The 12688-nt window shown below is 39.2% G+C and overlaps 1 protein-coding gene across 1 annotated transcript in view; it reads right to left on the bottom strand.

Moving 5' to 3' along the window:
- Window positions 1-12688, bottom strand: part of LOC124550623 (delta-like protein 1) — an 81616-nt gene that overhangs the window by 15940 nt on the left and 52988 nt on the right. Inside the window, exons 2-3 of the mRNA XM_047125346.1 lie at window positions 10617-10794; window positions 5408-5527 (exon numbers count right to left, since the gene is read on the bottom strand). Of these exons, the coding sequence (XP_046981302.1) occupies window positions 5408-5527; window positions 10617-10794 (298 nt within the window). The remainder of the gene's footprint in view (window positions 1-5407; window positions 5528-10616; window positions 10795-12688) is intronic.

Raw genomic sequence — 12688 nt, forward strand, 5'->3', positions numbered from 1 at the left:
CCAACAGGTTAGAACGTGTTGTGGTGTATTGTTGTCAGGAAAAATTTGGTCGCATTACTTATGGATCCCTCCTTGTAAAGTCCGCTACAGGTTCAGAATTTCTCAACAGTTTTCACTGATAAGATTTCATTTCATTGCATCTTCATTTACTACATCTCCACTGACTCAAATCATTTCATTTCAGTGAATTCAATTCAGCTGTGTTACACACATGTAGCGACAGTCCATTCGTGCAGTGTTGCTATTCTGTTCCACATACCCAGGGAGAGAACTTCCATTTTAGTGTTCAGAGATCGTAGGAGGAAAACATCACTGGCAATGGAAGTTTAAATCAGGTTTACAGGTGTGATCAAACCAGTAACAACTGTAACAGTTAAGGCCATTGCCTGTGGTAAATAGGTCAGGTCTGCTTTCTGGTGTGTCATAAATTTTCATTAACCATGGCATATTCCATGCAGTAGGGAATGGTTGTGAGCAGAACATAGGCCAGTGTGGTGATGGTGGTGAGAACAGTTGTTGAAAGAGGCATTATGGGTCCATATTATGTGAGCCTATTTGCGGTCCATTAAAGATGAACTACATCCCACATGAGAGATGCATATGATGCTCTGTATACCTGTGACATGAGATAAAAATTGATGAGATCCCAAAGACAAATTGTAAGATATTTTTTATAAGAATTGCAGGACTTCAGGAGAGGCATACACTAGTCACTATGCACTTTTTTTAAGACAGAGTCATGAACTGAAGGAGAGAATCCCAACACAGGCTACAAGGAGGAAACTGTCATTATTCTCCTGTTGTTGGTAACTGATGAATCATTAATAATGATGTATGCCTACAAAGTTCAGTTAATAGAGTTATATCTATTTGGCAACTTGTGTCAAAAGTATGTGCATATGCTCAGATACGGAGAAACATGTGGTAAAATGACACATCACATCAAAAACGCCAATCTCTATCAGGTTAGGCTCATGTCAAGATGCAATGTAATAATGTACAAACACTCTTCTTTTCTTAAAAATAACATAAAAAAGTAATGTGCAAGTAATTTGGTGCAAGTGTACAGAACAGAAGGCACGATGATAAAACATGTTTAGATGAATACACTAGATTACTGTGAAACCTTACAAAAAAGATCCAGAGAGCCCTACACGTGTAGTAACTTCAGTGTAGGCATCTCCAGCAGCTTCACACCTTTTGAGGCCACTGATGAAAGTAATTTTACAATTCAACAATTTCTGAAGTATTTTGATATAAATATAGGGATGGATTGCAAATCTCACCATAAAGGAAGCACTCAACAGCAAAGGGTCACATTTAATTGTAGACTACTAGCAGTCTGTGATTACATGTTCAATGACTCCTCTGTGTGGTGAGAAGCAATTTACCCTAACATTCATATTGATATTTCATCTTGAATTTTCTACCATTAGAAGTATTTTGGTGGTATAGATCATAAGGTATAAGCTATTACTAGAAAGAAAAGGCATAAGAAAATTAAAGTGGTATTGCTATTAGAAGCAGTCATGTGAGGGGAATGTCAGTACTTGTAAAGGGCTCAATGGGAGATGATTAACAGGTACTGTAATTGGTATTTTTAAACTGAGTGCAGACTACAAGAATGTCACTTGTGATTTACACCCTTTGGAGAAACAGCTGCAAAATACTAACGCGAATTCTTTACAGACGAATGGAAAAACTGGTAGAAGCCGACCTCGGGGAAGATCAGTTTGGATTCCGTAGAAATGTTGGAACACGTGAGGCAATACTAACCTTACGACTTATCTTAGAAGAAAGATTAAGAAAAGGCAAACCTACGTTTCTAGCATTTGTAGACTTAGAGAAAGCATTTGACAACGTTAACTGGAATACTCTCTTTCAAATTCTGAAGTTGACAGGGGTAAAATACAGGGAGCGAAAGGCTATTTACAATTTGTACAGAAACCAGATGGCAGTTATAAGAGTCGAGGGGCATGAAAGGGAAGCAGTGGTTGGGAAAGGAGTGAGACAAGGTTGTAGTCTCTCCCCGATGTTATTCAATCTGTATATTGAGCAAGCAGTAAAGGAAACAAAAGAAAAATTCGGAGTAGGTATTAAAATTCATGGAGAAGAAGTAAAAATTTTGAGGTTCGCCGATGACATTGTAATTCTGTCAGAGACAGCAAAGGACTTGGAAGAGCAGTTGAACAGAATGGACAGTGTCTTGACAGGAGGATATAAGATGAACATCAACAAAAGCAAAACGACGATAATGGAATGTAGTCAAATTAAATCGGGTGATGCTGAGGGGATTAGATTAGGAAATGAGACACTTAAAGTAGTAAAGGAGTTTTGCTATTTGGGGAGTAAAGTAACTGATGATGGTCGAAGTAGAGAGGATATAAAATGTAGACTGGCAATGGCAAGGAAATCGTTTCTGAAGAAGAGAAATTTGTTAACATCGAGTATAGATTTAAGTGTCAGGAAGGCGTTTCTGAAAGTATTTGTATGGAGTGTAGCCATGTATGGAAGTGAAACATGGACGATAACCAGTTTGGACAAGAAGAGAATAGAAGCTTTCGAAATGTGGTGCTACAGAAGAATGCTGAAGATAAGGTGGGTAGATCACGTAACTAATGAGGAGGTATTGCATAGGATTGGGAAGAAGAGAAGTTTGTGGCACAACTTGACTAGAAGAAGGGATCGGTTGGTAGGACATTTTGAGGCATCAAGGGATCACAAATTTAGCATTGGAGGGCAGCGTGGAGGGCAAAAATCGTAGAGGGAGACCAAGAGATGAATACACTAAGCAGATTCAGAAGGATGTAGGTTGCAGTAGGTACTGGGAGATGAAGAAGCTTGCACAGGATAGAGTAGCATGGAGAGCTGCATCAAACCAGTCTCAGGACTGAAGACCACAACAACAACAGGTTATGACAATAAGTTTAGAATAATTACAGCACAAACAGAGGCATTCAAACAATCATTCTTCCTGTGCTCCATATGTAAACGGAATGGAAGAAACCCTAATAATTGGTACAATGGGACTTGCCCTCTGCCATGCCCTTAATGGTTATTGGTAGAGTATGGATGTAGAAGTGGAATATAAGCAGTACTTCAAGTTCAACTTATCGGTGTGACTACAAATTACAATTCATTTTTGGGTCATAGCAACTTCAGCTGTAGTGCTTCATCCTTTATTTGAAATGGAGCAACAGTATCACTAGGTTTGGGAAATTAGCTTAATCACTGTATATGGAGTAACAATGTAACCAACTTAATCGATGATGTTTCATTATGGTAGTGGCTATTATTATGCTAACTGTTCCATTAATTTATGTGACAGGATACGCGCAGTTTTTTCTATAGATCATAATTAAAATTTAGTCTCCACTAGAGAAAGGAAGTCACAAGAAAATCAGCAACAAATTTTGGAATGCTGCGTGGTTATGAAGCAAATTTCATATTCACCTTTATTCATTATGTGAAAAATACGTGTAACAATGAAGCTGTCAAAAGAACAGTTTGGAGAAATCCAATGTGTGGCATCAGAAAACATTGTAGAATAAGCTGCATTCTGCTGAATCAAGGAACTCACACAGAGTGTTGTCAGCTAGGGAATATTCTATATTTGAATTTAAGGTTCTTTCCTTTATGCAAAATAAAAGTACAGTTGGAATACCTATCTCTCAACAAAGAGTCCTGTTAAAACCTTTGAAATTATAAGGACCTAAAACATATCACAGATTGAATTCTATGGGAGTGTCAGCTGTTGTAGGTTTATGCACAGAAGAGACCTCTCTATATGACAAAGTACTATACTAGCACAGAGACTACCATAAGATTTTATTCAAATGCTTGTCAACTCTCAGAAGCACATAATCCCAGCATTTTAGAGGCACTCTTACCCTTTACGTCAGATGTAACGCCAACAAAATGCCCGTTGTTGAGACATAATGAGCAGGAGTGAAAAGTGACATGATGTAGGAAAGTTGTCCCACTCACCCCATGTTATTGAGAAGCCCAAGGAAAACTTCCCTATGATGTCAGTGACTCATTGTCAAGAAAAGGTCAGGGTGAGAACAGAATTAATGATGGACAGGCCAGCTAATGTTTGGAATAACTGATCTCATGAGCCACTCAGTAAGAGAGCTATGCTAGTGCTAAATGCCTTCAAAGGTTGTCTCACACCTGAAGCTACCTGGGTCTTACACCTAGAGGTATGAATTAAAATCTGCAGACATTTTATATAATCACATACCAGCCATTTAAAGACAGTCCCTGAAAACACTATCCAGACTAGCTTTTAAAAGGAGTCTGTTTGGTCAGTTCATCTATTACAATTAAAAATCCATCAATTAGCAGTGTGTGTTGGTGGATTTTCTCTTAATGGCATACAATAATACCACACTCTAACACTGAAGGGTTCAAGAAGTGCTGCCCTGGAAGGTAGTGAGGACAAGGAAGAGGATGGTGAAAACAGTGACTGTGATAAAACAAAAATGGGTGATGTGACAAAATTTTCTCCACTGACTCTGTCTCTTCTTCCCCCCATCCCCTCTAGTACCTCAAGCCGCGGAAGTCGAAACCGCGCCAGAACAAATGGATGTGGTCAGCCCATAGAGGGCTCCGCATCCGCGGCGGCTATTCCGCGCAGCGGCTCTCACGCAGCGAGGGCGCCACCGCTACGCCACATGCAGACAGCGGCCAATAGCCACTCCCTCCAGTTTCGTATATAGGGACCCGCTCTGCCCTAGTCCAGTCAGTCTGGTACTCGCTCTGGACTGCGTTTCTATCTCGACGGTACTGCATTCTGGTCATTGCTCGTTGTTGACATTTGCCTGGCTCTGGTTCCCAGTGGATTTGCTGTTGGTGTTTGGTGTTGTGGTTTCTACAAGCCTCCATTGTTTATCTCTTTCTTGTTGTGTCGGTCATAGTCAGTCGTGGTCAGTTGTTGTCGGTTGTCGTTGGACTGTCGTCCGACACGTTCTTGTGTTTACCCGGTAGTGCGTGCTTCACCGCCGGCGGCTTCCCCACCTGGCGGCTCCGATCCGCAGCCCAAGGCGTTCCAGCAGTTGGTTTTGGTTACTACAACCCCCCCCTCAAAATTAAATGTGTGATTTATATTCAGCCAGTTATTGTATAACTCCAGATGAAGGCCTAATTGTCAGAAACACCCTTTCACATTTTTACAAAAGTGAACTGAAAGGATCATGTAAATCTGGACTCAAATTTAACAATTTTTGTAGTAGATGTACACTGAAGAATAAAAAGGAAAGTGCAAGTGTCAAACACTGGCCACTGGGTCTACCTTCTTACCAAAATAAGTACATTACAAATAACTATAAACATAACACAAACAAACATCTGAGACATTTCTCATGAACTCCATTAGGGAAACAGAAAAGTCTATTTGTGTACTCACGTTCAGAGCAGAAGAGCCCATCCCAGCCTTCCTCACATAGGCATTCAAAGCTGTTGTTGCAGTAGCCATGCTGGCAGCCAAACATTGTTATGCATTTGTTGCACAGCTCACCATAGAAACCTGGAAAATATTCTACTTCATTGTGTGACCAAAGAAACAGGTACGGTGACCCAAGAAGAAAAAAACACACACATTTCTTTCACAGATACATCAAGCCTGTGTTGCAACCCTGCTAGTATCAATTATTGTATGTAAAATACACTCTTATTTTCCATTTGTTACACTAAATATTTATTTTTGTGACCTAGGTTTCAGGTTGTAAAGCACATTGTCTAGCATTCCTCACAAAGATACTGTTGTGCATAATGGTACTAACAAAAATGAGAAATATTATGGTATATTGATAATTTTTACATTTTGGACTGTTTGACTGTAACTCAATGAAACACAATTTTCATGCCATATGCGTTTTGCCTTTATTCTCTGCCAGGCATCTTCAGTGGCAGGTTGTGTGGACGATTTTCTACATATTACGCCTCTGTTCCATTTTTGGTGCTGTTTCTCTTCTTATAAATGCTACTTGCAGTTTTTCTCTCGCATTTCAGAGCACTAGGAACTGAACACTTGTTTTGATGCAATGTTTTGGTTTGCTGTGAAATGTGGGAAAAAAACCGCAAGTGGCATTTATAAGAGTAACGGCACCAAAAATGGAACAGAAGCATAATATGTAGAAAATCGTCCATGCAACCTGTCATTGAAGATGCCTTGCAGAGAATAAAGGTGAAATGTGGATGGCACAAAAATTATGCTTCATTCAGTTGTAGTCAGATGGTCCAAAAAGTAAAAATTACCAATATACAGTAATGTTACATGCAACTGAAGAAGACAGGACTACAAAAGTGAAAAATGAGAAATAATTTACAACTATGAAAGAAATTAACTGCTAATATTAAATACACAACTTTATACATTGAGAATCACCCGTCAGGTTAGCTGCTTCGTGGACTTGGTTGGGCACACCGGCCCCAGATCAAATCTGCCTGGCGGATTAACGATGAGAGTTGGTGCGCTGGTCAGCCTGGATTTGGGTTTTAAGCAGTTTTCCACATCCCATTATGTGAATACTGGGCTGGTCCTCATGTCCCACCTCAGCTTACAGACATTTGCAAAATGTTTGCACTATTTCATGGCTTACACTCGACACAGACAGCTGGGGTGGTGACAGGAAGGACATCCAGCCACCCTCTGACACTAACATCGCCAAATCAATAGTAACAAGGGCGACCCCAGGTTGAATTGGGACAAAGGTACAAAGCCAATAATGAATACATTGAGAATCAGATAACACTAAAATGACGTATTGGGGAATCCCTTGGTAGTAGGGCACAACTTAACTATAGTAGGACACAACTTGACAAAGATGGATTTTACTTCCTTCATAGTGGGGATTGAACAAAGATCGATTATGCAGCAGTTCAGTTTAGCAGTATCAAGAAGTGTGAACTAACTGCAGTCTGTCCCTTTGTTCAATATTTTATTCAGGATGGCTCTTGCAGTGCCTCTTGATCTCCAGTATTTCAAGCAGTCAGTTTCTGGCCCTTGCATGCAGAGTGTATTGTTTCTGCACCTACTACATGACTAGGTCTGGTTTCCACACAGTGGTGCAAAAAGCTGCCAAGTTTCCTGCAGATTTAAGCTTCTGATGTGTTCTTCAAGCCTGGTGCACATTGATCTACCAGTTTTTCTTGCCTGATATGAACTACAAACTTTGCAAATCATCTTGTAGGTTCCATTCCACTTTTGTTCACTGGGTTGGTTAAATAAATTTCTACCTGTCATCTCTATTATACAGTAGGTCACTCAAAATCTCTTTTTCTTCAGTATATTGCCTATTTTGGTAGACAATGTAGCAACAAATGGTGACACACATCTTCCTCCAGCAGTTGTCAGGGGCACAGTTGGTGGATATACTAGTGTATTAGCTTGATTTTCTTACCTTTTTATTACAGTACCATAAAAAAAAGTGGGCTGAGAACATTTGTTTATAAACCTCTATTGACTTGACTGGGTGTAGTTCTCCAAAATCTGGGGTGGGAAACTAGAACTGATTGTCAACAGATGAACACAAAATTAAAAGCACCATGTCTGTGGAAGGTATGGTGCACTGAGGAAGCTAGAATGCAGAAATCAATGTATGTGTCTTCGCTGCAGATTTTACATTGGTGCTGATGTCAATATAAATATCTAGATAGTTAATGGATGTGGCTTGTTTACCAATACTCATAAGCAAATAAAAAATTAAGAAAGATATAACAAAAACACTTTATCACATTATTAATTACCTCATTTCTTAAAAAATGTGGGAATAATTTCTGTATATGATAAAGTCACAATCAAATTTGAATTGTTAGTGCTCTCTCTCTCTCTCTCTCTCTCTCTCTCTCTCTCTCTCTCTCTCTCCTGTGTGTGTGTGTGTGTGTGTGTGTGTGTGTGTGTGTACCGGTGGGATGGAGGGGGGATGTGTGCTTATCTCAAACCTTACAATAAAGCACCACAATACAGTAATAATACCAGAATGTTAAGTACTTGACTATAAACTTGAAAATTTGAGAAAACAGACAGAAGAATAAGGAAATATGAGGCCCTTTGAAAACTTCAGAATTCTGAAAATTAAGAAATAACAATGAAATTCATGAGAACACAGAAAATGTATCGGAAACAATGGAGAAGAAGATTGCTATCTTTGGACATATTTACAGAATTGATGACAACATACTACCCAAAAGAATTTTCAAATATTCTTGGGAAAATGCAACAGTCACCTGGATTAAGGAGGTCATGAAAGGTTTATGAAGAAACAACATAAGAGAAGAAGAATTAATTAAAGAGAAATATTTCAGGAAATTTTTTAAAAGTAGGTCTTCAAGGGAGAAGAAATACAGTAAAAAAAATGCAGAAATACTAGCACAAAAGGAACACCAAAGGTGAAGTATTTTAATTGGATCATGATCCCCAGAAGCCCCTAGTGAAGAAACAAGAGAAAGGTAGCCCATAGTGACACCAAAGGTGATCTGAATGTCTTTTCCAGTCAAAAGTGTCACTGATGGTGAACCCATCTCCACTTGGCTTTCTTGGTGTAGTATATACCATACCCTTATGAAGTTTCTTGTCAACAATCAATCATAGTTTGGAAACAGAAGTAGCATCCACAAATATAATACTTGAAGGAGACATGATTTACACCATCCATACCTCAGCCTTAGTGTGGCATAGAACAGAGTGAAAATCAAACAATGGGAAATCCAGGATGGAATGTAACAATACCAGAGAAGGAAAGTTGCTACTCACCATATAGCGGAGATGCTGAGTCGCGATAGGCAGAACAAAAAGATTCACACAATTTTAGCTTTGGGCCATTAAGGCCTTTGTCAGCAGCAGACACACATACACACACGCACAGACACACACACTCATGCAAACACAACTTGCAAACACGTTTGCAGTCTCAGCGAACTGAAACCAACTGTAGTTTCAGTTCTCTGAAACTGCAGGTGTGTGTGCAAGTTGTGTTTGTGTGAGAGTGTGTGTGTGTATGTGTGTCTACTGCTGACAAAGACCTTAATAGACAAAAGCTATAATTGTGTGAATCTTGAATCTTTTTGTTGTGGCTATCATGACTCTGCATCTCTGCTATATGTTGAGTAGCAACTTTACTTCTCTCACATAGAACAGAGTAAGGTATTCAACCACAAAAATCTTTTTTGCACATGTGTGTTGAAGAGAGGGAAATAAAAAGTGGCTGAACATAGTTAAGTAATAATCGTTTTATGTACATAAAAAAGTCATGTAAATGATCAGCATATTGCTACAATTTTTCCAGAGGAAGTGTACTACAATTGTCGGTCAGACCAACTCCATTTCATAATGAGAGGTCACAATCACAGTCATTGAACATGTAAATTCTAAGTATCTAGCCATGTACAACAAGCCTCATTGGATACAGAAAAATATATAAGCCTGGCTTTTGCAGTTTGAAAATTCTTTTGGGTAGTCTTTTGTCATGAATTCTGTTAGTATTACCAAAAACTAGTAATAATCTCTTCCATACTGTTTCCGATACATTTTCTGTGTTCTGATAAATTTCATTGATATTTCTCAATTTCTAAACACACACACACACACACACACACACGCACACACACACACACACACACACAGACAGAGAGAGAGCTTGAGGGGTAGATACATAGAGTATCACACACTTGTAACTTCATCATACACATAAATTATTCCTCAGCTATTAATAAATATGGTAAATAATAATGTTTTTATTATTAATTTTTAATTTTTATTTCCTTGAGGGTACTTTGTGAAAAAATGATTTATAGAACAAGGGCAGCCACAGCTAAAGTAACTATACATAATTGATTGACCATTATTACAGTATGACATAGGTGTTTACATACAGTTGTTAAAACATTTAAAACACAAAACTGAATAAAAAGTCTAATAGTCTGAAATAACTGAATTTGTTGTAGTCAATTAGAGATTCATACTATTTTTAACTGTTTTCATAACTTCTAAATTGTGCCTTCTGGTGTATAACTGTACAGATATTTTTATAAATTAATACCTTGAAGTTTTCTAAGATATTTTGAAAGTACTGAATGAATAGATTTAAGCAGAGAATATTATGCATCTAGTTAGGAAACTGGGTGTGGATTACTTACACCCCACAAAGTGGGAGTCACCAATCGACTCCAACAAATACAGTTATTGTGGACTACTGGACTTTTCATTCCGTTTTATATTTTAAATGCTTTTAACACCATATGTAAACACCTGTGTTACTCTGCATGAATGGTCAATCAGTTATGTAGTTGGTGAAATATAAGGCACATCCAGTAATTTTCTAGATATTTATGAGAGACATTATGCTGATTCCTACATTCCAGCTTCCTCAGCACACAGTACCTCCCATAGATGCACTGCTTTTCATTTTATATCTTTATAATCATAAAGCTAACTTTTTGCCTTTGTTAGTGGGACTGAAATATGTAGAACTGTGTATTTTTGCAGGAGTTTACCACAATTTTTTCTTTAGCAAAGTGCAGATATGCTAACTCCAATTAAGTTACTGCTTGCCTGGCTGCCCTCCACTGCTGCAGCCAGACACCAACCAGACTGGCTCTCCACTAGACTGACTCACCCATCTTGCAGCGACATTCCCCCGGCCGCTTGCAGTAGCCCTGCAGAGGGTCACAGCCCTTGCGGCAGATGGGCACGTCGCACACGTCGCCCGTCCAGCCCGGCTGGCAGCTCAGCTCCCCAGAGTCACTGCACGTGTAGTGGCTGTGCTCGCTCTGGCTCGCTGGAACCTCGCACGCCTGCCAAACCGACACAGCGATCACTTGTGGTGCACACAGAAAATTAATGAAGTTACCCTAGAAGATACAAAGAGAAACCAGATGAGCATCTCAGGGGAAGATGATTTGTGGAACAAAACTTCGACTTTTCCACAACTGCCCCAATGTCTCACATATTAGTTCCTTCCTGAGGGAGGAAGGAGTGAAATGTTGTGACAGATTAGAATGAAATGGCAGGTCACTCAGTCTTCCCAGTGAGATATAAAGTTGATTTGAAGAACAACCACAACTGAGGATCATATTGATGAGACAGAGAAATCTGCTCCAGTTGTAAATGACATTTTAATAGCACAATTATTTTGGAGAGTGTTGCTCCATTGTTGGGTGCTATGTATCACACAGTACATCAAGTCGGGGGAAGGGGGGAGGGTCAGTTAATAGTCGTACATATAACCCATATATATACAACATAAAGATGTGCCAGAGCTGCCAGAGAAGCATGTATCAGGTGAGATGTTTCTATAACTATGGAGACAGGAATCAGTTCTCCCTCATATCCTCATATCCTTCTGCTCCCCTGGCCTTAACATGGAATAACATGAAATACCTCCAAAACTTTTTTAATGTTATTATGAAATATTTTATTTATTTACTTAATTATTCCCTCAGTTCTCATATAGCTACCTCATCCTCTCCACTACCCCCACCCTTCTTGCTCTATGTTTTCTCCCATCTTCTTTTCACGTTTTAGTCACACTGATCATTTGACCTCTAATTTCTCTTCCTCTATCCACTTCTTGTTCCTCAATCTATCCTTATTTCACCTTAGGGCTGAAGCTGGCACAGTGCTTATCAGTGTACTATCTTAGGTCAACAAGTCCTGCCATAATACATCACAACAACCATTTGAAAGTATTGTGAAGTTTCATGAAAATTATTCAGAAATACATACAAATGCCACACACAGAAAATGCTGTGATTTGCCCTTCACAGCTTCATGATTTAAAGCATGCTGTAACGAGGAGTAAGTGAACATTATATATTCAGCCAGATGTGTAACTTTATTGTTCTTAACAAATTCTTATGGTGGCTCAAGACCCAAGTGCATCCAACATAGGTGAAATTGGGAAATACTACAGGCCACAGGCTGGAGATGCAGAAGATTTGGAGGAGTGGATGACTGGGAGAAGTCTATCAAAGCTGCATCAATTACATTAGATTAGATCAGACACACTGTTTGTTCTGCACATTCATACTGGGGAGATCTTCAAGGGCAGTGGTAGTCACTATTTTCTACCTACTCCCCACTGTTGTAGCTCTGTTAGTAATGAAATTTTTTAGCCGCCCAAGAATTCCACAGTAATAATGATTTATAAATTAGGGAATTAACTTTACTTAATGAAATATAGAGTGCAGAATTACAGCATATTAAAGCAGTTAATTAAAATTACTTAGCAAATACTTTATGTCAAAACTTTATGAAAATGCAACAAAAATGTGAAATGTGTGGTTTCTTTTTCTCCCCCCCCCCCCCCCCCCCCCCCAAATCACTACTGCCTACTGCCTACCATGGAAGCAGGAACTCCCACTAGTGGGTGACAGGGACCAGGTTGACTACCACTGCTCAAGGCTATGGAGCATGTCAGAAAACCAAAATACATAATACATTTACACAGGAACTCTGTGTTACCTCTGTTAACCCTAAGCAAGATGATTTTCAAGGATGTAGAACAAGTACACTGATCAGTCAGCACATTATGATTGACCTACTATTGATATAAGCACATCCAAATGATTGCAGTGTCATCTGGTGGGGAACGACTGCTAGTCAGACACAAGTATGGTGCATGTAGTATTAGTGCACATCCTGCCTATGTGTAGAACGGGTAAGGCACACAATCTATCTGAGTCTGAC

The sequence above is a fragment of the Schistocerca americana genome, chromosome 9 (assembly GCF_021461395.2).
Source record: "Schistocerca americana isolate TAMUIC-IGC-003095 chromosome 9, iqSchAmer2.1, whole genome shotgun sequence".
Lineage (NCBI taxonomy): Eukaryota > Metazoa > Arthropoda > Insecta > Orthoptera > Acrididae > Schistocerca > Schistocerca americana.